The sequence below is a fragment of the Phytophthora cinnamomi genome (genome assembly GCF_018691715.1).
Source record: "Phytophthora cinnamomi strain GKB4 chromosome Unknown Contig54, whole genome shotgun sequence".
Lineage (NCBI taxonomy): Eukaryota > Oomycota > Peronosporomycetes > Peronosporales > Peronosporaceae > Phytophthora > Phytophthora cinnamomi.
Window position 1 is genome coordinate 326,103 of NW_027150987.1, and position 24,314 is coordinate 350,416.

Genomic DNA, 24,314 nt, shown 5'->3' on the forward strand with positions numbered 1-24,314 from the left:
CCAACCTGTAGACGTGCCGTAAGGGCAAACTTCTCAGCAAGCGATGCCCAAGCTACGGACTGAGGACGTGCCAATGCGAGGGCCAGCAGTAACACGGCGTCGGAGAAGGGATGCTGCGCTTCAGTGCAGTACGCACACGAGCCAGATTTTCAAGTAACGATCGGCCGCCAAACTTCACGTGGTGGCTGCGATTGCTCGCGTCAAAGTTTGAAGTTATAACGGCGTCCTGTTGCCTTTGCAAGTTGGACCCAGTAAGGTCAATGTTCCTGCGATGTCGACGGCATTTGGTGCAGATCAAACACAAGACAAGAACCGCACAACAACGGCGCGGAGCGTGAAGTACTGGCCAAGTCCATCCTGTTGATATTTTATGGTGCTAGTGGCATTAGTACTATTGTGTAGAATGGTGTTGGCCTGCTATCGCACGAGCGAGGTCGCGGCGAGGTTACTTCTTGCCCTTCTTGCCTCCCTTCTGCTTCTCTGATTAATGAAAACAAGGGAGAATGTGAGTGATTGGTTTGTGCTCCAATGAGCCATGGCACAAGAACACTGCATGGGTGCTCAGCAGGGTTCCTCACCTTCCTTGGGGGCCTGTTCCTTCTTGCCTCCCTTGGCATTGGCAGCGGGCTTCTCCTCCTCCTTGGCCTGCTGTTGCTTCTTATCCTTGCGGCCCATGTTTGACGGAGAGGTGATTCTTGGAGGTTTTGCTTGTGGAGCTTGAGGCGAGTTCGAGAATGATCAAGCGAGCGCATGCACTGCAGAGCTGCAGTCCCCTGGCAGCTGCAGGTGGAGGGCAAGCAGAGGTTTCGTGGACGAGTTCCAATTTAGAAACACTTTGCTGCAAAATAGCGTTGGTTGAAGGATTGTTTCGCAATTTTTAGAGGCACGAATGCACCAATCGAATTGTCATCAGCACCGCAGTCGCTCAGCGGGGCAAGTAGGCAACATTTTATTTTCTTGGAGATCGGAGAATATCGACAGCATACCTACAGGGACGGCAGGTGCCTTTCAGTTTGTTCCAAACCAGCATTTCCATGTGCTCAGCGTATCATCGAGAACAAGTAGGCACTTGTGTAGCATATTTATCAAATATCCAAAGAAATATATATGCATAGGCAACAGATGAATTCATACTTCAGTATCTTTTTGGGATCGATATTCACTGCGAAAGCGCACAGCAAAGCGGTTAGAGTTCTTACGACCGACCGCACTCTAGCCGTCACGCATTCACTGTCCGTTTTCACAAAGAAAAAAAAACATTGCAAACTCGTGTCACACGGACTGAGTTGCCAACATCATCCTTGTTGAGAGTGTCTTTATGTTTTTATGTTGCTAGGGACTAGCAAGTAGAGTGACGATGGCCGCGCTATAGACCGTATGATATTACTTCTTGCCCTTCTTACCACCCTTCTGCTTCTCTGTAACAATAAAGTAAGATTACAATGCAAACAATGAGCTCGACTGGACACAAGTAGCGGTGGAGTGACATCTCGACGTACCCTCCTTGGCAGGTTGCTCCTTCTTGCCGCCCTTGGCATTGCCGGCGTTCTTCTCAGCGGCGGGCTTCTCCTCCTCCTTGGCTTGCTGTTGCTTCTTGTCCTTGCGGCCCATGGCTGGTGGAGAGGCTGGGGGCTTGGTTTGAGGTGATCGAGGCGAAATCCAGAATGGGCAGATCCACGAGAACGGCAGGCACTCCACCAAGGATACCAAGGACGGTTATAAATGGATCTCGACAACTGCGAGAACGCGTCCGTTTCGTGATAAGAGCACGACAAGAAGGCGAGCTTCTCTTGCAACCTGTGCCATGCACTTGACATGAGATCCTTCGCGTCTGATGCGAGTCACTACAAACTTCAACAAGTCGCATATAAAAAGTAAGCATAGCAAACGGCTGCGCCCCTTTGGAGAGCAGTAGAAAACCGTCCAAAGCTGAAGTCCAAGCATCTCTTTGTCGCTCTCATTCTGGATTTCGCCTCAAGCACCCCGTCAAGAACCGAACCACACTCATCGCCAGCAATGGGCCGCAAGGACAAGAAGCAGCAGCAGGCTAAGGAGGAGGAGAAACCCGCCGCCGAGAAGAATGCTGGCAATGTCAAGGGCGGCAAGAAGGAGCAGCCCGCCAAGGAGGGTACGTCGAGCTGTCGGATCTCTGTGCCAGGCACTGGCGGTGCTCGAGTTGATGGACACAAAACTTACTGGTTGTATTGTACTTCTTGTCACTGCAGATAAGCAAAAGGGCGGCAAGAAGGGCAAGAAGTAACGCCGCCTCCAAGCCGGCCTACGCACTATAATAGCCTCTATTAGCAGCATAAAGCATAAACATGGATCGCTTTGGCAGCTGAGTTGTGATGTCCTGGGTTCCTGTTGTGTTGTGCTGTCCATTCCGTGCGAGCTAGTTTAATAATAAAAGGAGTGTATTTGCGAGAGGAGTGCAGATCGGCCCGTCCGCCTCAAAGGAAGATGGCAGACAGATGAGTGATGCAGCGCCGTGAAGCTAGCACTATAAAAGTAAGTCGATCGCCGTTGGTCAACCAAACGCTGGGAATCCAAACTGGCAAAGGGATTGTAGCGGGTTGCGTACGCTGGTTCAGTCGATACAACATTGGTTTCCCTGGCTGCGAAATGGTTTAGTACGCGGTAACACTATGATAAAAACACACGCACAGTGTCGTTAGTCAAGGCAGTGAGTGTCTGCCTATCCTCTCGCAAATACACTCCTTTTATTATTAAACTAGCTCGCACGGAATGGACAGCACAACACAACAGGAACCCAGGACATCACAACTCAGCTGCCAAAGCGATCCATGTTTATGCTTTATGCTGCTAATAGAGGCTATTATAGTGCGTAGGCCGGCTTGGAGGCGGCGTTACTTCTTGCCCTTCTTGCCGCCCTTTTGCTTATCTGCAGTGACAAGAAGTACAATACAACCAGTAAGTTTTGTGTCCATCAACTCGAGCACCGCCAGTGCCTGGCACAGAGATCCGACAGCTCGACGTACCCTCCTTGGCGGGCTGCTCCTTCTTGCCGCCCTTGACATTGCCAGCATTCTTCTCGGCGGCGGGTTTCTCCTCCTCCTTAGCCTGCTGCTGCTTCTTGTCCTTGCGGCCCATTGCTGGCGATGAGTGTGGTTCGGTTCTTGACGGGGTGCTTGAGGCGAAATCCAGAATGAGAGCGACAAAGAGATGCTTGGACTTCAGCTTTGGACGGTTTTCTACTGCTCTCCAAAGGGGCGCAGCCGTTTGCTATGCTTACTTTTTATATGCGACTTGTTGAAGTTTGTAGTGACTCGCATCAGACGCGAAGGATCTCATGTCAAGTGCATGGCACAGGTTGCAAGAGAAGCTCGCCTTCTTGTCGTGCTCTTATCACGAAACGGACGCGTTCTCGCAGTTGTCGAGATCCATTTATAACCGTCCTTGGTATCCTTGGTGGAGTGCCTGCCGTTCTCGTGGATCTGCCCATTCTGGATTTCGCCTCGATCACCTCAAACCAAGCCCCCAGCCTCTCCACCAGCCATGGGCCGCAAGGACAAGAAGCAACAGCAAGCCAAGGAGGAGGAGAAGCCCGCCGCTGAGAAGAACGCCGGCAATGCCAAGGGCGGCAAGAAGGAGCAACCTGCCAAGGAGGGTACGTCGAGATGTCACTCCACCGCTACTTGTGTCCAGTCGAGCTCATTGTTTGCATTGTAATCTTACTTTATTGTTACAGAGAAGCAGAAGGGTGGTAAGAAGGGCAAGAAGTAATATCATACGGTCTATAGCGCGGCCATCGTCACTCTACTTGCTAGTCCCTAGCAACATAAAAACATAAAGACACTCTCAACAAGGATGATGTTGGCAACTCAGTCCGTGTGACACGAGTTTGCAATGTTTTTTTTTCTTTGTGAAAACGGACAGTGAATGCGTGACGGCTAGAGTGCGGTCGGTCGTAAGAACTCTAACCGCTTTGCTGTGCGCTTTCGCAGTGAATATCGATCCCAAAAGATACTGAAGTATGAATTCATCTGTTGCCTATGCATATATATTTCTTTGGATATTTGATAAATATGCTACACAAGTGCCTACTTGTTCTCGATGATACGCTGAGCACATGGAAATGCTGGTTTGGAACAAACTGAAAGGCACCTGCCGTCCCTGTAGGTATGCTGTCGATATTCTCCGATCTCCAAGAAAATAAAATGTTGCCTACTTGCCCCGCTGAGCGACTGCGGTGCTGATGACAATTCGATTGGTGCATTCGTGCCTCTAAAAATTGCGAAACAATCCTTCAACCAACGCTATTTTGCAGCAAAGTGTTTCTAAATTGGAACTCGTCCACGAAACCTCTGCTTGCCCTCCACCTGCAGCTGCCAGGGGACTGCAGCTCTGCAGTGCATGCGCTCGCTTGATCATTCTCGAACTCGCCTCAAGCTCCACAAGCAAAACCTCCAAGAATCACCTCTCCGTCAAACATGGGCCGCAAGGATAAGAAGCAACAGCAGGCCAAGGAGGAGGAGAAGCCCGCTGCCAATGCCAAGGGAGGCAAGAAGGAACAGGCCCCAAGGAAGGTGAGGAACCCTGCTGAGCACCCATGCAGTGTTCTTGTGCCATGGCTCATTGGAGCACAAACCAATCACTCACATTCTCCCTTGTTTTCATTAATCAGAGAAGCAGAAGGGAGGCAAGAAGGGCAAGAAGTAACCTCGCCGCGACCTCGCTCGTGCGATAGCAGGCCAACACCATTCTACACAATAGTACTAATGCCACTAGCACCATAAAATATCAACAGGATGGACTTGGCCAGTACTTCACGCTCCGCGCCGTTGTTGTGCGGTTCTTGTCTTGTGTTTGATCTGCACCAAATGCCGTCGACATCGCAGGAACATTGACCTTACTGGGTCCAACTTGCAAAGGCAACAGGACGCCGTTATAACTTCAAACTTTGACGCGAGCAATCGCAGCCACCACGTGAAGTTTGGCGGCCGATCGTTACTTGAAAATCTGGCTCGTGTGCGTACTGCACTGAAGCGCAGCATCCCTTCTCCGACGCCGTGTTACTGCTGGCCCTCGCATTGGCACGTCCTCAGTCCGTAGCTTGGGCATCGCTTGCTGAGAAGTTTGCCCTTACGGCACGTCTACAGGTTGGTGATGAATAGACGTGCATGCGACGCTGTCGCAGTGCGGTAACTGCACTCAGATAACGGTCTCGGTGCACAGGATACCCTCCCGCTGGTGCTGGCAGTTGAATGCTCGGTGTCAGATACCGAAACGGAAAGCGCTGATTGGGTGGGCCACTTCAACTTGCGCTATTCTCAACCCAAGTTATTTTTTCTTCGGGTCGTTTCCCAACCGCCATACCCGTCCGAGAAAAAGGCAACTCCGTCTTCGCGCTCGTGCCTGCTGCTTGAGATCGCCTCGATCCTCGAACTCTCGATCATTCTGGTTTTCGCCTCAAGCACCTCAAGCCAAGTTTCCAAGCTCACACTCTCCGTCAACCATGGGCCGCAAGGACAAGAAGCAGCAGCAGGCCAAGGAGGAGGAGAAGCCCGCCGCCGAGAAGAACGCCGGCAACGCCAAGGGTGGCAAGAAGGAGCAACCCGCCAAGGAGGGTACGTCGCGCGGTCATTTCAGAGCCAAGCTGATGGTATCCTGAAACTCACTGTACTGTGTTTTGTGGTCACTACAGAGAAGCAGAAGGGTGGCAAGAAGGGCAAGAAGTAATCGCTCCTATTCTCTGCTCTTCTAGCTGTCAATCTAGAGAGTTCCGCTTCCACTGTATCGGCACAATAACTACAAACCGAAATATTACACAGCTGTGGAGCACTGCACCCTGTCTTATCTCTCCTCACTTCAAGTGTATATATGCCATATCGCAGGCCAAATCTGACTCTATTATGCCCGTCGATGGGGCAAATCTGACTACCTGTGCATAGATCAGACCGTAGCTCCTCATTGCGATGAGCTCCTCGCTCAAGCGGCCGGCCCAAGCTGCGGATGAGGCTCGCAAACAACCCAAGCCAAAGCTCTGCGATGTCTCGGGCATGCGAGTGGCCGCGCGTCTGGACATGACGACGCTGCCTCGGGCTGTGATGGAGTTGGTGCTGTCCTTCGCCGTCAAGAACGTGTCGGAGGCCAAGGTGCTGCCGACGAAGCGCAGGGGCTGGAGACGACTGGCGCGGCCGGACAAGACGCCGCTGGCCACAATAGCAGAGTGGCGCTTGGTCTGTCACTATTGGCGCGACCTGCTCGGGGAGATCCTGGCCCAGTACCAGCAGCGGACCGCCAAGATCAACCTCTCGCACAAGTCCGAGCAGCAGCAGACAGCCATGCTGAAACTCGTGACCAGTGCTGGACCGAGAGTGATCGAGCTCCGAATCGCACTCTTCGGGCACACCACAAGGCGAGTCGGCGCCGATATGACTCAGGTGGTGGATTGGCCAGCACTGCTCAGTGCGTGTCCGAATTTGCAGCGCCTCGATGTCTCCAAGATGGCGTATCTTACGCGGCGGGATCTCGGAAAAGTGCTTGATACAGCCTCCAAGTATTGCTTGAAGATGAAGGCGATAGTGCTACCGCTGCCGATGAGGTGGAGCAAGCGCGCTCCGAAAATTGTGGGCGCGTACCGGAATGACATTGACGATGTCACTCTTGTCAAGCATCTTACAGCGGCACTGGAGCGGTGGTTCGTGCGCGGCCACTGTGGCGGTCTGCGGCAACTGGTAATTCCACACATCCCAGCGCTGTCGAACGAGTTCTTGACGGCGGTGAGCCGATTTTGCCCGAACGTGGAGATTTTGGACGGCTGGAAACTCACGTACGTTAGCGACGGATGGGGAGCTGTACTGTGCGACGAAGAGTGGCGAGTGTCTATCGACGTGTGGGAGAAATTTTGCGCTAACTGCTCCGACTTGCGCGAGTTTAACTGGGCCGTGGTCCCATTCGCCGACGCATTCTTCAAACCCTTCGGTGCCACCCAGAAATGCCGCCTCACAGATCTCGCGTTTGATTTTACTGACGCGTTCCTCAAGAGAAAACGAGCGTCGGGTACTATTAGCACTATCATGACGACGAGTAGCAACTTGGCTGAGCAGCTCATACGAGCGTGGTCTCTCCAAGCTGCAGTTCCAGTAGAAGCCGTGACGGAAGCAGAAATCGCGGCTCTTGACGATTCTTCTCGCCCGTACTCATCGGCTGGACTCTGCTCCCTGGTACGCGGCCTACCATTCCTGCGGTCATTCAAAGTGTTTCTGCATCCACGACATCGAATCGATCTCGACGTTTTCGACGACGAATTCTTGCAGCAGTTGTCGAAGTCCTCGCAGTACCTGGCCCATTTCAGTTTTGCCGAGGCGGGGAGGTACGGTGGGCCGCAAGCTCTGGAATGCGTCAGCGATCGAGGCCTGTTGTCGCTTGCAAGCATGACCCATCTCTCAGATATCTCGATCGCAGCATTGTCAAGCACGTCGGGCGCTGGAGTGTTCCCGTTTATCCAGCGCAAGTCGCCGATTATCCAGCAGCGCAACGTTAAGATCGGCGTGATGCGGGACTTCGATTCTATCATCCTGCCGCTTCTGAAGTTCGTGGCATCTGAGCCTGCTGGTACCTTCTCAGATCAGTCCTTCGCGCTCATGCTGGTGAACGTCGGCCATCTGCGTGATTTTACGCAGAAAACCTGTCACCCACAAGAGTGGGAAGACCAACTTCAAAAGATTCAACTCCAAGTCGAATCCAACCACCCGACACTGCGCTTCCAGCTCACTCTGGAGCAGGAAAAGCCTCTGGGTACATTCGCGCTAACCAGCACCAAGTTCTTCATCTCCAAACTCGCAGTCTTCACCACGAACTGGAAATACCAGGACGTCATCGAAGGCACTTTCTACCGCGGAGATATCGCCATCTCGACGCCCTTCAACTGGATCGTCAAATGCTGATGCTTGTCAATCCAACAACACGGAGTAAATCAACTAGAAAAACTGTGCGTTCAAGGGAGAGAGGACACAACACAAGTAAACCAAAACAACCATAGTGCAGATCCCAAGTCAAAGTCGATGTAGCCATGTACGTTTTCCGCAAAAATCATCATAATAAACAGCGTGTTCCTCTCCACCCATTGGCCCTTTTCTTTAAAATTCAAACCCGTGCAGATAATTGCCATGGAGCTGCTACCATTAGCGCTGCAGCGCGAGATCTGCTCGTTCGCGGCGGCGCCAGAGCTCATTCCGCACGACGTGGGCGGCCGCAGCGTCTCCCGCTTCGCCGCACACTTGACCGAGCCGTCCACGCTGAATCTGCAGCGTTTGGCGTGCGTATGCCGCTCGTGGCGAGATATCGTCGCGGAATTCTGCGCGGAACACGAAGCCACGCGCGTGTTGACGCTAAACTTCACTACAGGCCACGAGCAGGAGCAGGAAAAGCAGATAATTAAACAGTTAATTAGTGGCAATAAGGGTGACCGACTACTGGACTTGAGGATCGCCATCACCGCCGAGAAGAGGGCTCTGTGGTGGGACCTGGACGCGCAGGGACAGACCCCGACGCCCGACCAAACGGAAGCGGCAGCGTCCGAGCTCTCCCAGTGGGTGGAGTGGAGACACATCCTTAAATTATGCCCCAATTTGCGCCGGCTGGACTTGACCGGGGTGCCGCTGCATCATCTAGCAATGGGGGACTTGCTGGACGCTGCGTCGATGTACTGCAAGCGTCTGGAGGCGTTGATACTGCCCAAGAAAGACCGGCTGTATGCAGATGCAGTGGCGGATAATATGGACTTTGTGTTCTGGAGACTGTATTCGGCGCTGGAGAGGTGGAGCGAAACTGCGGGGGGATTGAGACAACTGACGGTGCCGACGAGGAGCGAGTTTGATCGCGAAGGCACGTCGAACGAGTTCTTGTCGACGGTGCAGAGGTTGTGTCCGAACCTGGAGTACCTGGATGGCTGGAAACGATCGTATCATGAAGGTTCGAGGTTGGTCGCGTGTGACGAGAGCTTATGTGTCTCGCGTGAGGTCTGGAAGACGTTCTGCAAGTCGTGCGTTGCGCTGCGCGAGTTCAGCTGGGTTGTGGTGCCGTTCTCTGATGAGTTCTTTCTGCCTTTCGGAGAAACTATAAAGCCGCTGCTGACGCGGCTGCAGTTGACGTACAACACTCGCGCACCGTTCCGTATCCGACGACATGAATATTCGACAGGTGGCTTGAATGTACTCCTTGCGGGCTGTCCGGCCTTGGAGCATTTGGACGTCGTTCTTCACCGTCTGCAACCGTGTGACGCGTTGATCTACCCGCAAATTGACGAAATGATTGACCCAGACGTGTTCAACGATGATTTCTTCCTGGGCCTGACGGATAATTGCCCACAGCTCCGTTCTTTAAGAATCCGCGAGCTGGGTTCCTCGACCACTGCCAGGAAAGGAAGCAGTGTCTGGACTTGTCGCACTATCATGGATCGTGGGCTAGCAGCTCTGTGGCGCGCCCCAAACCTCGCTCATATTGACATCCAAGACGTTCGATGTTCCGCAGACGCGATCTTGGACTTCCTGACAACTGATGTCAACACTTCTGCTTGCAGTGTTCGATTTAGAGAGCTTGGTGGGCATTTTGGCGAGGTGGTGCAGGGAGTGCTGAATGACCTTGCGAAAGCGTCAAATCAAGACCTGTTGGTAAAAATGCCACTGTCAATTTCGCTTTCGAGCCGACGAGGTTACGTATTCGAGCGGTCTTGGCTCGTCGAGATGCAACAGACTTTCCAGACAAAATATCCGAAAGGTGAGTTGCGCTTCGCCGTCTTCAGTTTGAAGAAGGACAAGGACACTGGCCTTCAATCTAGTACCAGCCGCAGCGTCGAGCAAGAAGCGATTGCGAAAATTCTGGCGCGCGCATGGATTAAGGGTGACGTTCTTCGCGTCGAGCGCCTCGTGTTATACAACGACGTGTCAGTACTCGACAAGCGAGTTCGAAAAGTTCTCGAGAACAGAATAACCCACGGCAGCTCGTGGATCGTGACTCAGTGAGCATGCGTTGTTGCTTTGTGTAAATTGTCTCGAGGCTCTGTGCCTCAGATGTATTCAATAAAAGTCGTGCTTATTGAGTCTCTCGTGTCGTTGCTGGCGGCGCTTGGCGCGGGCACTCGTCTTCTTGTGCACGTCGAAGACGTGGTCATCCTTACGTGTGCCCATTTTGGCCGCCACAGCCACCATCCCGCCGTGTTTCTTGCGGATCGCCATCACCAGCGCCCCGTAGCCTAAATCTTTCAGCAGTTTCGTGTCTGGCATAGCTCCCTCCAGTCCGTTCTCCCTCGAAATGTTCCGGAGCTCCTGTAAATCCATTCAACGCCAGTCAGTCGTGGTACACCTCTGAATTATCGGAGACCAACGGTTTTTCACCTTGATGACGCTATTGAAGTCGCTCCAATCCTCGGTGCTACTATCGCTAGACAAACTGCGAGCACTTGGGAGGTTGGGAATGGCTCCGGCATTGAGTTTGGACCCATTCCGGAGCTGTTGAAGACGTCGAGCCAACATCATCATGGACATCGTCGACGACGGCCACAATTTGTTTCGGTTTGTACAGTACATAGGTAAAACACTACATTATGTGTTGTACGTGGAATATGTGACGTGTGGGGGCACGTTGAAGCGACGTTAATGGATTTTACTCCATGGACGGCTATGCAGATTTGGTGGACGACCTGCTCGCGTTTCCGAGCGAAAACAAGGAGGAAGAGAGTGTTGTTGCTGGCGAAGAAGAGAATCCGCGGCCAGAAGCTTCAGCGCTAGATTTGGTGGTTGAGGGCGACGTGGAGGCATTGGCACAGCTGATGCAGGACGACCCGAATTTTGCCATCAATGCGCGCAACCCCAAGACTGGGAGGTCGCTGCTTCATGAAGCCTGTGCGAGAGGACAAATGGGGGTCGTTAAGTTTTTGCTACAGGAGACGGAGGCAGACTTGATGCTTCGGACGATGCTGGTGAGGGTGTGGAGCTTCGGGGTCAGATGTTGAAGCTCATTTCAACTAACATGTCATGTTGCAGGGCCGCTGCACGCCGCTTCACTTGGCGGTGACGAACAATTTCCGTCCCATTGTTTTCCTTCTGCTTAGTCACGGCGCGGACGCATCCACTCGCGATCGGTTCGCGTGCTCGCCGATGCACTACGTCAAGTCGCTCAGCGTGGCCAAGCTCCTCATCCAGCACGGTGGTAAAGTCCTCGACTACAACGCGGTATGCCTCCATTACTTTCCTGCACCAACTACGGCCCAAAGGCTCCTTATTGTGATGGCTTGTCTGCTGCTATGCAGAGGAAGAAGCACGCCGCCGAAAGCGTCAACGCGTACACCGACACCATCCGCAAGGACCTCAGCCTCAGCACCTCCGACCGAGATGCAGCGATGGAGGTCAATAAAGCCCTCGCAAAGTACCTGGAGAAGCAGGCCGAAGCGGAGTACCGGGTCAAGCTCGAGAGCTTGCGCCAACTGAAGAAGCAAACGAAAAGAGCAGGCAGCAAGCAGCTCTCGCCGTAAGGTAGCCATCTGATAATAGTCCCCCGCATAAAACTAGTCCCCCATCCCCAAATACTCAAAAGATTGCACCCTTTCGCTTGGAGCCACAGATGAGAAAATCGACGTCACTCGCCGGATCTTGCGCGTCATTCCCCAAAAAGTACCAGAGAGTATCAGGACGATGCAGGTCAAGGTGATCAAGGCCGGCAAGCGCGCCAAGGACTACGGCTCCGTGCAGGTGGCGGGCTCGGCCCCCACGGTGGCGCAGCTCAAGGCGGCCTTCGAGCAGCACGCACGCGTGTCGCGCTTCCGCCAGAGCCTCAAGCTGCAGCAGGCGGACGGCGCGCTCGTGGCGCTGGCGGACGACGCCAAGCTGCTGGTGGACTACGGCGTCAAGGACGGCTGCACGCTCGTGTTCCGCGACCTGGGCCCGCAGATCGGCTACCGCACCGTGTTCGTGGCCGAGTACCTGGGCCCGCTGCTCTTCGTGCTGGGCTACGCGCTGCGCCCCGCCTTCATCTACGGCGCGGACGCCGCCGCGCAGCCGCTGAGCCGCACGGCGCTGCTGGGCGTGGGCGCCTGGTCGCTGCACTTCCTCAAGCGCGAGTTCGAGACCTTCTTCGTGCACCGCTTCAGCCGCCCCACCATGCCGCTCTTCAACCTCTTCAAGAACTGCGTCTACTACTGGAGCTTCGGCGCCGTGGTGGGCTACCCGCTGTGCCACCCGCAGTACGCGGGCCCGACGTCGGACCTGCAGGTCCAGGCGGGCCTCGCGCTCATGGGAGCCTCCGAGCTCCTCAACCTGTGCGTGCACGTGCAGCTGCGCAACATGCGCCCGGCCGAGGGCTCCAAGCTGCGCCCCATCCCCAAGGGCCCGCTCTTTGCCCTCGTGTCGTGCCCCAACTACACGTTCGAGGTGCTGGGCTGGGTCGGCTTCTCGCTCTTCACGCAGGTGGCCGCCAGCTACGTGTTCACGGTGGTGGGCTTCCTGCAGATGGCCGACTGGGCGCTCAAGAAACACCGCGGGTACCTCAAGACCTACGGCGACGACTACAAGAAGCTGCGCCGCAAAGCCATCGTCCCCTTCATCTTGTAAGGAGAAGGCGCGAGCGGATGATGCCCACGTGAAAGGAGGAGTCGGTAGGTAGTTTTTTCGCCGTGAGCTGCTGTTGTGACTTTTTAACCGATCACCAAAAAGCAACGAGTCAAAGTTTAGCTCCATTCTCGATTATGCTTCCTTGTTGCCCAAACGTTTTGCTATGCCGTCGTCGGAGGAGCTGATGGGGGAGCGGTGGGGCTTTTTGGCTCCCCTGTGCTCAGTGCTACGAAATAATTCACGTTTATTTGTTCGTCGGACTGCATGGTACGGGGGAACCAGGATGGGAGGAGGCCGACACAAAGGTACCAGTTCATCACACGCTTACGACACGACTGATGAGGATTAGGAGTATTTCGGTGCCCACCTTGTCGAGTTGTACAGCATTCGCAAGCGCACTCATGCCAGTCAACAGTATCGTGCGGCACTGGAAAGGATCGTCGACGGACAGCACCAAGTTAAATTTCCAGTCACCAGTGCAAGCCGTTTTCCGAGTTGGATCTGTACGAGCGCTCAAGGAGGTTGGAGAAGCTGTCAAATGGTTATCGACTTGAGATACAAAAGCTTAGACCTGACATTATGAACGCGATCGAGGGGTGTGAGCGTGTTCGAAGTTTCGGACCTTCACTACATGTACAGGTGAAGCCTGACTGCCAGTTGGAGCGACGAACTTGATACTAAAATCCGAAAAGTGGACGCTCAATTTTTGTTTTTGAATTGAGGATCATTGTCACTTAACTAGTATAGCTCAACTTTTGGCCCAAATGCACTACGACATACTTCAAGTAATATGGCGTAGTGATACTATCAAGTTGAGAAGACTAACAATGGGTAATCCTTGTTTTGAGTTTATTTGACGGACATCGCCAACTTCGGGTCATCCGCTGTCGCAAAATTCATCTCAAGCATACTTTTCATCTGCAAAGTCATCTAAGACGATCTCCTTGCGTAGGCTTACTTGCTGCCCTAGCACCTCCGGTTGCTTAATCGCCATTTGCTCCGTGAGGTAGCGCAGTGTTGCTGGGTTGAGCATTGCGCGCTCGTGAGCTGGGGTGATTCCCTTCATCTGGCGATGACGAGAAGCGTGCGCATCGCTCAGAAGGTGAGATAGGTCGACTCGACCGTGGCCTGGCACATTGATACTAAGGGGGGATTTATCGTCAGGCTTTGCTTCTGCGACTCGTGAAGTCACAGGTGCTGGCAAAGGTTGGGCCGAAGCCTCTCCGTCCTCCTTTGGAGCTTCTTCGTCACAGAATGCCTCTTCCTTCTGCCTTTGCTTCTTAGCCAGCTTCTCTCGTCGCCTTTTCTCTTTGCGTTTGCGTAGTTCCTCCTTCTGTCGAGCCTTCTCCAATTCAAAAACCAGTTCCAACCGCTTACGCTCCTGTTCGTGCTCTCGCGAAATACGCTCAAGAACGCTTTCCATCTCGATCTAGGAAGGCATATGAACAAGCAGGTTAGTTCGAGAAGAAAAAATCAAGCAAGAAGTCGCTTACCATTTCAGTAGCGTCCGGACCAATTTTGAGCTCAAAAGTAGCGTCCAGCTGAGATGACGCTTGATCCAGCGTCGGGACTTGGTCTTCTGAGCGCGGTTCCGCACTATATACTTCAGCTTCACCTGATACGTCTTGTGGTGGCGCTTCTTCCCACGCTTTTGACTCGGCAGCCGTACCCGCCTCAGAGTATGGAACTTCTTGGGTAGATTCATTGCTAACAGCACTCCACGCATCTGCTGTTGGTAGAGTAGAGGCTCCAACTTCGCTCTCAAGACCAGGAACTTGGAACTCTTTGTTAATGTCATAGTAACCGACAGAAGGGGGCTCCCAAACACTCTCCTTCGACACCGAATTGACGTAATAGAATGCCTGGGACGCTTCATCCCACACCTGCGCCCAGTAGCCTTCATCACGAGGCCCAGCGAGATGTTCTTGGATCTGGTTTTGCGTTCGAAGCTGCTCCGATTCAAGTAGCAGCCACTCCAACATCAGCGGGATGAGAGCTTCATCTTTCTCGTGAATCTGCGTGAAGATAAACGCCGATATGTCCCTCTCCTGGGCGACGAGGTCCTGCTTGTAGTGAACCTTCTCCTTTAGAAAGAGATATCTGCAACATGTCACCCATTAGCGCTCCAACCTGCCCTGATCTGAATAACAACAGAAATCTTACATGGTGTCCATTTGCTGCTGCGTCACACTTTCGAATTTGAAGCAGCGTGATTTCACGTCTTTTAGACGTTCGCCGATCGTTTCGATGTGTGTAAAGAGCCCCGTCAGCTCTTCTTCGGCAGCTTGCTCGGGCGTAGATAAGTCGTCGCCTAGTTCGTCTCGATCCACAGCTTCAGCCGCAAGATTGAGCATTTGCTTCTTCATCTGAACATTGGAATCCGCGATTCGCTGCGCGACCAGCAGGTCCACCTTGAACCTCTGTCAGTGGAAAGTAACGACACCAAGCAAATATTAGCTCTCAACTTCGAAACAATCAACAAGCGTCTCTCACGACGTACCTCTCGGATCAATGTTTTCTCCAGTTCTTGCATGCGTCCGTCCTCCTTCTCGTCTTCGCCGTCTTCTGCAGTATCCTTTGTTTCCGCTTTGGCTTCGTCAGGCGAATCCTTTGCTGTAAGTACAGACACATAACAGCCATGAATTTGCCTATCTGCGAGCTTGAGGTCATCTGCATGTATCCGCACCTTGATCAAACTCCCCTTCTGTAGCGACACCACTTTCAGCCGGCGCAGCAGCCTGGCTCATTTGCACGAACGCTTCCGCCCAGGGAAGCCAGCTCGCCTCAGTCTCATCGAGCTGCCCTCTTGCCTGCGACACCACCATCCTGAATCAACCTTCCATCCTGTATAATAAACCCGTGCAAAGTCCCTACTAGCCGCTTACGTGGGCTTCGAGAATCGACCTCGCGATCGCCTCCTGCAGCGCCCACTCGGAGACCTCAGCCTTCCCACTGGCGGTGGTGTCGTACCCGACAGCTGAAAAATCCACCAAAACAATGAACCAAAGCACTGTCACCCGTCCACTCCAGCTGCAGCAGGCCACTGCACCTTGCTTCTCGGCCGCGTACTCGCTGATGCGCGAGTAGAAGGCGTCGAAGTCGTCGAACGTGAGCAGCGTCTGGATGCAGAAGCGCTTCTCGGTGGACAGCGCCGACTCGTGCTGGAGGTTGTCCTGGATGGCGTCCACTAGGTCCTGTCCGGAGCAGCCCAGGTCGCCCACCACCTTCTCCAGCAGCCGCTCCACGCGGTCCTTGAAGGCCATGAACGAGTCGAACTGCTCCAGCGAGTAGCCCGCCACCTTCCCCTGCGGCTTGGCGTCCTCCGGGTCCGCCAGGAACCGCTTGTAGTGCGTCTCCAGGAAGTGCGTCACGGCGTCGCGCCACTCGCTGCCCTGCACGAACTGCGCCACCGCGTCCACCAGGAACCCCTTGTCCGCCATGTTGTCAGATGCTCCTTGCGCCCTTTCAAGACGTCTTCGCTTGCCTAGATCCGTACTTTTTACAGAATGTTTTTTGTTTTGAAAGTTAACATACATGTTTGAACAACATTTGTTGGCATATGTTCACTTTTGCGGGGAAATCTTTCCGATTGGATAACATGTCAGATAATATTTCCCTTGGCTTATAAAAAGCAGTCTGTTTTTCATTTTCACAAAACAGCTGGTGGAATCAGATATCGCATTAATAGCCAATCCGCGCTCAACTTGTGCGTACTTAAGTCCTTCGAACTTAACACTTGACGACTAGCTGAAAAAGGCGATGAAGAAGCTGCTCGCCCGGCACCGGCCGTCGCCCAGTTCGCAGGAGCCTCCGGCCGCCTCTTCGCCCGCGGGCCGCGCACGCGCCGCGTCCGTGGCCTCCGAGTTCTCCATGGACTTCCTGTCCGAGTCGCAGAAGCGCGGCGTGGCGGGCGTGGTCGCCTGCCTGCTGCCGGCCGTGACGGACGGCTCGCCCGAGCTCACGTGGTCCAAGGGCTTCCTGCGGCTGCTCATCGAGCACTTCGTGGGGCTCTCGAGCGCCCAAACCGAGGCCTATTTGCCCATTCTGACCTCCCGGTCGCTGCAGCTGACCCAAAAGGCGCACGAGCCGTCGTGCGCCACCCTAGAAGAGCTGGACCCGGCCCCATTCCTGGCCCTCATCGTGCCCGACCGAGAAGCCGCCGGGGGCCTCAAGCGCTGGGCCAAGAGGCTCACGCACAAGGCCAGACATGGACCCCTTAATAATAATAACACTAGTGGGGACGCCCCCTTCGAGGCCGAGGTGCTCACCACCGAGCACTTCCGCCTCGAAGTGGTCAAGCGCCTGCTCTGGTTCTCCGTCAAGAGCGTGGGCTACGACGCCCGCACGCGCACGCTGCTGCGCCGCCTGGTGCTGGCCATGCAGCTGCACTGGGGGGACGTGACCCGGGAGGAGGTCGAGATCGGCCAGACGCTGTTCGCCGAGGCCACGGCCATGCCGCTGGACAAGGTGGCGGCCAAGCCCAAGCTCTGGGGCGACTGGAAGCGCAACGCCGCCATCGGCGCAGCGGCGGTCACGGGGGGAGCGCTGCTGGCTGTCACCGGGGGGCTGGCGGCTCCGGCCATTGCGGCCAGCTTGACGGCGCTCGGGGGAGCAGGAGTGACTATTGGCGCCGCGGTGGGCTCGACGGTGGGGGTGACGGCCACGACCGTGCTGTTTGGAACGGCGGGGGCGGGTGTGATGGGGATGAAGGCAGACACCAGGACGAGAGGCGTGCATGACTTTAGCTTTGACCTTGTGTCAGCTGGTGACGGCATGAACGTGTACATCTGCGTGTCCGGGTGGCTGGATGACGAAGACCCGCCTGGGAGGGGATTTCGACGGGCGTGGGGGGATAGCAGGGAGTACTTGCGCGCGTTCTACAGACAGAGAAACCCGGAGAAGGTGGAGCAGGTGGACCAGGTCATGGATCGGTATAAAGGACGGGAGGATGAATTCTTCGCCATCTTGCGCCGCAAATATGGCATCGAGGCAGGCAGCCCGGAGAACGACCCATTGGGGATTGCGGATCTGTCGCGGATGTCGATAGCGGACCAAGATGCGCGATACAGCGATTTTACAAGTTTGAACAGTGACTCAAACGCGATTTCTAGCACCACGTCAACCGCAAGAACGAGTAGTGGCAGCGGCGGCTCAGTTTGGGAACTGGGAACAAAGCACGAACCGCTGCGTGCGTGGCGATGGAAGGACCGCTTCCCTCAGGGCGACCAGTACTGTCTGATGTGGGAGGAAGCAGGGCTACGGCGCTTTGGTAAATCAATGCGCACTTTTGCAGCCGAACAAGTTTCTCAATACGCGACGGCAGAGCTAGTCAAGTACACGGCTCTCGCAGCGTTGTTTGCTGCAGTGGCGATTCCGCGGGTCATTCTTCGACTTGCTGATATCATCGATAACGCCTGGACAGTTACTATGAATGCTGCAGACGCGTCTGGCAAATTGTTGGCTGATGCGTTGCGTCAGCGTGAGCAGGGCCTGCGTCCAGTTACGTTGATCGGATATGGCATGGGTGCCAGATTGATCTTCTCTTGTCTGAAAGAGTTGGCCAAGAGTGATTCCCTGGATGAGGCGTGCGGTATTGTGGAAAACGCTGTGCTGCTCGGTTCCCCCGTTCCCTTGTCTCAAGAAGATTGGACCAGCGCCCGTCGTGTAGTCTCTGGGAGGCTTATCAACGGGTACTCAGAGAAGGATTGGATGCTGGGCATCATGTACCGCTACCAGGGTTGGGCACTGAATTCTGCTGGAATCGCTCCTATCAATATTGCTGGTGTTGAGAACGTGGATCTGTCGGAAATTATCAGCGGACACCTTGAGTACAAGAGCAAAATTGGCGCTATCATGGATCTGCTCCAACTGGAGAGCTAAGCCACAGATAGGCTTTTATTATCGAGAACGCCGTTTTGGTCAACTTGAAGCAATACGCCACACCAAATGATGAATTTAAAGTTGCAGTTGTCAGGATTACAACAAGTTTGCTGGTGTTTGATCCGCTGTAAGTACGTCATATTTACATCGATACATTTGATAGCGGAACCAACTAAAGTTTTCGCATGACCTCAAAGAGATCCAAAACTTGTCATCGCTTGTCTTTCGTTTGTAGGCTTCTCTGGGCAAACCTTTGGATGTGGCGATGCATTTCATCTTCCTTCTTCTTAGTGTAGTTGATCTGCTTGATCAGAGCCGACGCCTTCCGCCGATAGAAGTTGATCTGGTCCAGAGCTTCCAGCGTTTGCTCGGCCTGGATACGATTCGATTTAGGCTTTGTTCTTAGTCGTTGTCGTCCCAGTGGGCCTGTTGATCGCAAACCGGACGGGAAGATGCTGTTGAAAGTAAATAAGCGCGGCATGCATCGAGCTTGAATGGTCTCCAAACCTTTCGAGTCTTTTCGAGCTGAAGGAACTGGGTCACCGATTGTGGACATTGGGAAACTTGTACGACGACTGCTGGTTAAGTTGCCAGAAGGCCGCCTTGGAAGCCCTTCGCGCTGGACATCATTCGAGTATTGGCGCAGGATGCTGCCCTTGCGGTTAAAGAAACGGGTAACATAGGACATGTGGGTGCTTGCCAGATTCAAGTCGTTGTTCTCGACTGCGATGGTGCCGCGGATGAACTCGATACGGCTCTTCAGCAAAATTGTATCCAACTCGCTAAGGTCTTTGATACGGGGGTGGGCATTCAGAATCTTGTTCGAGGTGTGCATGCATTCCTCTGCAAATCCCAGCTCCTTCGCCTCCATACCACCTTCAGCGGCAAGATAATACGCTTCTAGGGCCTCTTTCGGGTTGTCGGACTGGGAAAGATGATAACCAAGCAGAGCATAGTGCTGGTACGGCATTGGGCGAATAGTTGATGCAGTTTTGGGACTCTCTGCAGTAGCCATCAAGTTCGCTTCGGAAGACATGGAGCCTACCGTCGCAAGGGAGGGTGGAGTAAGCGAGTTTCGACCAGCCTTAGTGGCTGCATATCTGAGCCACTCGGCGTACAAACCGTGAAGAACTTTGCGCTGGGATGGCAGCATCGTGTCATACACCACAAGACGCATTTCTTCGGTATTGAAGAAGTACAATTTGTTGTGCGGGTCAATCGTCAGAAGCGCTTTCTCGCACGGGATGAGGCTGTCGCGCACTTGACGAAGTAACGAGACTTCCGACGTCGGCCGTGGAGCTTTGAGCTCAAGACCGCTATTCTCGCCCATGTTTTCATCTTGAAAGGTTGTCGACAAGAGTGTTAGGATGCCGTTGACCATCCTCTCTTCGCTTGGCTGTGGATTTATGCTGAGCAACCTTAGTGCTGTCTGCGCGAGTGCATCGAGGGAATCGACGATCGACATCACCCGAGCTCGAATATGCTGCGGCACCAGAGCATCCATCTCATCCAAGTCTTTGAGAATGACGAAGTTGTTGCTCTTTGACTCGATAGCGATGTATTTTGCGTCCAGCATGAAGTTCACCAGCTTGATTAGCGATCCTGGATTCCCTTCAGTTCTTTCAAACACGAAGTTCAGCACTTCTGTGTCCATGATCGTGATATGGTATTGCTGACACAAAAACAGACTCGTATCTTGGTACGTGAAGCTGTCCATCTGACGCGTGTCAACATTCGGCAGACTCATAACAAGAGCCAGCAGTAATGATCTGGCGCTCGCCGTGTGCTTTGATATCCCACGAACAGTGAGCAAGAAGTATACGTTGGGCAATTCTTCGAGCACTTTAAGTACCAGGCTCAAACTCCGATTATCCATCCATTGAGCATCGTCGAACACCAGCATAATAGGCTTCGCAGCGCTCACCACTGCGATCATGGAGAATAGGACGTGTCGAAAGGACTTCAACACTCCTTCTCCCTTTTCAGCAGTAGATTCCGCCGGGGCTGTAATAGTATCTTCGTACGGGAACCAGTTGCGCAGTGCTTTCAGTGTCTCTTTCGTGACTTGCTGATGGATTAACAAGTAGTCGAGCACTGTAACCCGCTGGCCATTCGGTGATGATAGTTCGGGTTTGGTAATGTCAACAATGCGCTGAACAAAGTTACTATCAAGGTCAGCTTCGCTTTTAGGGTCACTGTTGTTCTCATCATGAGTTGTTAATGTGCTGGTTCGTGAAGTTCGCCCGTGTTGGCTCGATCGATGCCCCGTCAAGCTGTTGCTTCGGACTACCTCAAGCCCTGTGGAGTCTCCAACGCTGCTGGAAGTATTACGATTCAGCCCTGTTACATCGATGATCGGTAGCGAAACCTTGTTTTGTGAAAGTTTCACCATGACACCAGCCATAGCTTTAGCAATACCGCGCCATGCGTGAAAATCCACAGCAATGTCCATACTATCTCCGATTCCCTTAAAGCACCGCAATGAATGGCGCTGAACAACATGATTTATCAGCATAGTTTTACCTGTGCCGCTTTCACCGCACACGACCAGCGCTCGGTGAGATTCACTGCTGTGAGACTTTGGGGCCGAACCAAAGAGCGGCACCGCATCCAGAATATTGCTACACCTGTACGGTGCAGGATATGCGGTGTCTGACAAATTCGTGGCGAACACTTCGGTCGCATGAGAATATTGTTGGACAGGAAATACCTGGATCGGCTCAGTCTTCCCTTTCACTATCATTTCAATCGCATCACGAAAATGTATGGAGTCTTTAGTGTCTTTGCGTGTGCGATCGTCGCAGTAAATTTCTCCCACAGGCGCTGCTGCCATCAACCGTGCAGCCAGGTTAATAGAGTCACCAACAACGGCATACTCCGCACGAGCGCTGCTACCTACAGATCCACAAAACACAGAGCCTGTTGTCACTCTGTTCGAGAGTTGAAAACGTATCTGTCAGATAATACACACTGTCTGACAACTAAATCACACCAGGCGTACCCGATAGATGCCCTAACACCACTTTCCAGAACGTAAGACGCAAACTTAATACCCCGAAAACCTAGTAAACGAACGTACTGTTAGGTATCAATAGGCAATGACACTTTTTTGAGATAGTTTCTTACCATTATTTTCGTGAAAAAATGGGGGGAGGCCAATCACTACGATGGCGATTGCTCCTTTGTCGTCGATAACGAACTGACGCAACATACCCTGTGCTTTGTACGCGCATTCTTGAATAGTGCACAGGTTCTGGTGAATAGTTTGAAGCTGTTTCTGCTTGTCCTTAATCTCAATAACTCCTTCAAGTTTTACGAACGCGACAGTGACATTCAGACGACACGGACTGAGGGTGAGACCTTTTTGCAGGTGTGATACAATTGCCCCAGGCACGTAGCACCGAAGAAAAACGATCAAATCGGAGGTCGGTTCAAGCGGTGGGAATGTAGCACTTGTTCGATGCGCTACAGGTGCTGGTGAGTCTCTTGGAGCTTCAAGCACGAGATAGTTTCCACTTACATGACACACAATGTCCAGCTCAGGTAAAGTGCCAAACCGTGTCTCTAAAGCATTGAACGCCTCAGGCGAAAGCGCTAGCTGACCTTTCTTAGCGTTCTCCTCCGCAAAGCTCATTTGTCGATTGGCGTCACCACTCAGATAAAATTCCCACCGGTTGAGTACCCCACCAACGTGATTCCCCGTCATCTCGCTGACGCCAATGCCCACGTGCATTCCAAGCAGCTTCAAATGAGAAGGTTCGCTGTCGTGTTCACCGACCGCTGCCTCCAGTGCGTGCAAGGCCTCTAACGCACAGCAAGCAGCGCGATATACCAGTTCTCCAGCTGGAGTTACTTTCCCTCGCGACGCCTCCGTCTCCCACATGACAATGAGCGCATCGCCTGCAAACTTGATAATATCGCCTCCATGTTTGAGAATCACGTCGATTACCGGCTTCAGACTTTGATTCAGCGCGGTAGTGAGCGTCTCCACGGCGATTCCTTGCGTCGCAGTCGAAGTTTTAGGGCCGTGGACGAAACTCATGCTGGAAGGAGACGAGAACTGAGCGCTGCTTTGTCGCCGCTGCCGCATCTTATCACTTGGACTGGATTCATCACCGTCACCTTCCAAACTAGCTTCATCGTCGTTTTTCGCTGACGACTCTCGTTTTGAAGATAGTTCTCGTCGGGACGAGTGTTCTCGTCTTGACAGCTCTCGATAACCGGAGCTGAAGATGTTCGCGGCAGTAGGAATGCGAGACTTGGACACTTTTTGCACCTTTATGACGCTGCTACTGCGTGCGGCACTGGTTAGAGGTTGTTTGTTAACTGCTGGGCCTAACGTCACCGCTGACGGAGACGAGGGACTAGTACTGGGAGATGCAGCTGAACCAGAATTATTGTTACTGCTGTTGCTGTTGTGCGGATCCCTGCTTTGCCGTCGTTCGTCCTCACTGAGTCTGCTGCCGAGAGAAGAGAACCCCGAGATGTCGAAGAGCGCCACTGTGGCCAAGAACGAGCAGCTCTCGGGTCCTCGAGGCCGCTCGGGCTGGTTCAGGAAGCGGGAGACCACGATCTTGGGGACATGACGCAGCAGGACGGTGAGCTCGCTACCTGAGGAGGTCGGCATGTCACCTGCCGGTTCCAAAGGCAGCAAATGCTAGCACTGCAGGCAATTACGATCACTACAGTAGTCGCAAACGAGTCCAAGCTTTTTGAGGGCGGAACCTGGTGCCGATAAAGCTAAAATTACGGCCATCGCTTGTCCTACTTTGAGCGCGAGAAACGTCACGGAAAATCTAATGGAACTGAGATCACCAGGAACGGTTGCAAGTTCACTTCAACTTGCTCGATGGCTTCACCAATGCTGAAACATGGCTACATTACAGTGGCCAGATGGCTACACCATCTAAGTGCGCTTTTCATCATGCCGCTGGTCGTGGTGTGTGGGATTCCTGCGGCTGGCAAGACCACGGTCGCCACTGCGGTGGTGGATCATCTTCGAGGTCAATCAACACAGCGGGCGGTTGTGTGCATTTCGACCACCGCCGTCAATGTGGACAAAACGCGGGGCTATGCCGGTAACACTTCGTGACTGGAATGGGTGGTCGAGGGAGACTTGTCCTGCGTGGCACGAAAGGCTAATGAGTAGTTGGCTGCAGACAGCAGGGAGGAGAAGAACACCCGCAGCGCATTGAAAGCTGCAGTGGAGAAGGCGGTGAACGCCGAGACGATCGTGGTGCTGGACGCCCTCAACTACACGAAAGGAGAGCGCTACGAGCTCTTCTGCAAGGCCAAGGCCGAGAGCACCACCTACTGTGTGGTGTACGTGGACACCCCGGTGGAGGTGGCTTTGCAGCGTAACGCAGTGCGGGAGGAACGGTTTGACCCAAAGCTGCTTGAGGAGCTGGCGGCTCGATTCGAGGTCCCCGTGGAGAAGAATCGATGGGACAGTCCGCTGTTCCGCTTGACGCCCGAGGACTTTGGTGCGGACGGAACAGGAGTGCCGCTGGATGCCATCACGGAAGCTGTTCGCTTCGGGAAGACGGTGAAGGCGGGGCTCGCCACGAAAGCGGCTCCTGCTGCGGAAACGAGTTTTCTGCAGGCGCTGGATGAGGTCACTAGTGCTGTGGTGGAGGCTTTGTTGGCGCATCAACGGGATGCTGGAGTGGCTGACGGCCTGCGTGTTCCGCCGCATACTGTTAACAACGAACTCAGACTTACCAGACCGCTGTCCACGGCGGAAGCTCGGCGCCACCGCCGTCAGTACATCAAGATCACGCGATTGCGGCCGTGCGCTGTTGCAGCGATTGGAGACCTCTTCGTCGAGTACCTGAACCAACAGGCTTAGGCATTAGAGCGGCATTG

General features: G+C 53.7%; 9 protein-coding genes across 9 annotated transcripts; 6 read left to right on the plus strand and 3 right to left on the minus strand.

Annotated features, from left to right (window-relative positions):
* Window positions 1–5,936: 5,936 nt before the first annotated feature.
* On the plus strand, window positions 5,937–7,910 carry IUM83_13404 (Interferon-induced GTP-binding protein Mx; the record flags this gene model as incomplete). The annotated part of the gene is made up of 1 exon (XM_067938077.1): window positions 5,937–7,910. One exon carries the CDS (start codon window positions 5,937–5,939, stop codon window positions 7,908–7,910), a length of 1,974 nt encoding a protein of 657 aa, XP_067788311.1.
* A 222-nt stretch (window positions 7,911–8,132) lies between these two features.
* On the plus strand, window positions 8,133–9,986 carry IUM83_13405 (Interferon-induced GTP-binding protein Mx; the record flags this gene model as incomplete). The annotated part of the gene is made up of 1 exon (XM_067938078.1): window positions 8,133–9,986. The coding sequence occupies one exon, from the start codon at window positions 8,133–8,135 to the stop codon at window positions 9,984–9,986; it is 1,854 nt and encodes a 617-aa protein (XP_067788312.1).
* Window positions 9,987–10,040: 54 nt separating this feature from the next.
* IUM83_13406 (uncharacterized protein) lies at window positions 10,041–10,508 on the minus strand (the record flags this gene model as incomplete). The annotated part of the gene is made up of 2 exons (XM_067938079.1): window positions 10,041–10,289; window positions 10,359–10,508. 2 exons carry the CDS (start codon window positions 10,506–10,508, stop codon window positions 10,041–10,043), a joined length of 399 nt encoding a protein of 132 aa, XP_067788309.1.
* A 125-nt stretch (window positions 10,509–10,633) lies between these two features.
* On the plus strand, window positions 10,634–11,494 carry IUM83_13407 (uncharacterized protein; the record flags this gene model as incomplete). The annotated part of the gene is made up of 3 exons (XM_067938080.1): window positions 10,634–10,942; window positions 11,007–11,195; window positions 11,273–11,494. 3 exons carry the CDS (start codon window positions 10,634–10,636, stop codon window positions 11,492–11,494), a joined length of 720 nt encoding a protein of 239 aa, XP_067788310.1.
* A 160-nt stretch (window positions 11,495–11,654) lies between these two features.
* IUM83_13408 (putative 3-oxo-5-alpha-steroid 4-dehydrogenase) lies at window positions 11,655–12,569 on the plus strand (the record flags this gene model as incomplete). The annotated part of the gene is made up of 1 exon (XM_067938081.1): window positions 11,655–12,569. One exon carries the CDS (start codon window positions 11,655–11,657, stop codon window positions 12,567–12,569), a length of 915 nt encoding a protein of 304 aa, XP_067788221.1.
* Window positions 12,570–13,470: 901 nt separating this feature from the next.
* IUM83_13409 (uncharacterized protein) lies at window positions 13,471–16,009 on the minus strand (the record flags this gene model as incomplete). Its single annotated transcript, XM_067938082.1, has 7 exons — window positions 13,471–13,998; window positions 14,063–14,669; window positions 14,733–14,989; window positions 15,070–15,182; window positions 15,256–15,379; window positions 15,455–15,546; window positions 15,619–16,009. The coding sequence occupies 7 exons, from the start codon at window positions 16,007–16,009 to the stop codon at window positions 13,471–13,473; spliced, it is 2,112 nt and encodes a 703-aa protein (XP_067788266.1).
* A 319-nt stretch (window positions 16,010–16,328) lies between these two features.
* On the plus strand, window positions 16,329–18,449 carry IUM83_13410 (uncharacterized protein; the record flags this gene model as incomplete). The annotated part of the gene is made up of 1 exon (XM_067938083.1): window positions 16,329–18,449. One exon carries the CDS (start codon window positions 16,329–16,331, stop codon window positions 18,447–18,449), a length of 2,121 nt encoding a protein of 706 aa, XP_067788321.1.
* A 211-nt stretch (window positions 18,450–18,660) lies between these two features.
* Window positions 18,661–20,385, minus strand: IUM83_13411 (Adenylate cyclase type 10; the record flags this gene model as incomplete). The annotated part of the gene is made up of 1 exon (XM_067938084.1): window positions 18,661–20,385. One exon carries the CDS (start codon window positions 20,383–20,385, stop codon window positions 18,661–18,663), a length of 1,725 nt encoding a protein of 574 aa, XP_067788320.1.
* A 2,988-nt stretch (window positions 20,386–23,373) lies between these two features.
* On the plus strand, window positions 23,374–24,297 carry IUM83_13412 (RNA polymerase II elongator associated protein; the record flags this gene model as incomplete). Its single annotated transcript, XM_067938085.1, has 2 exons — window positions 23,374–23,527; window positions 23,609–24,297. 2 exons carry the CDS (start codon window positions 23,374–23,376, stop codon window positions 24,295–24,297), a joined length of 843 nt encoding a protein of 280 aa, XP_067788389.1.
* Window positions 24,298–24,314: the final 17 nt, after the last annotated feature.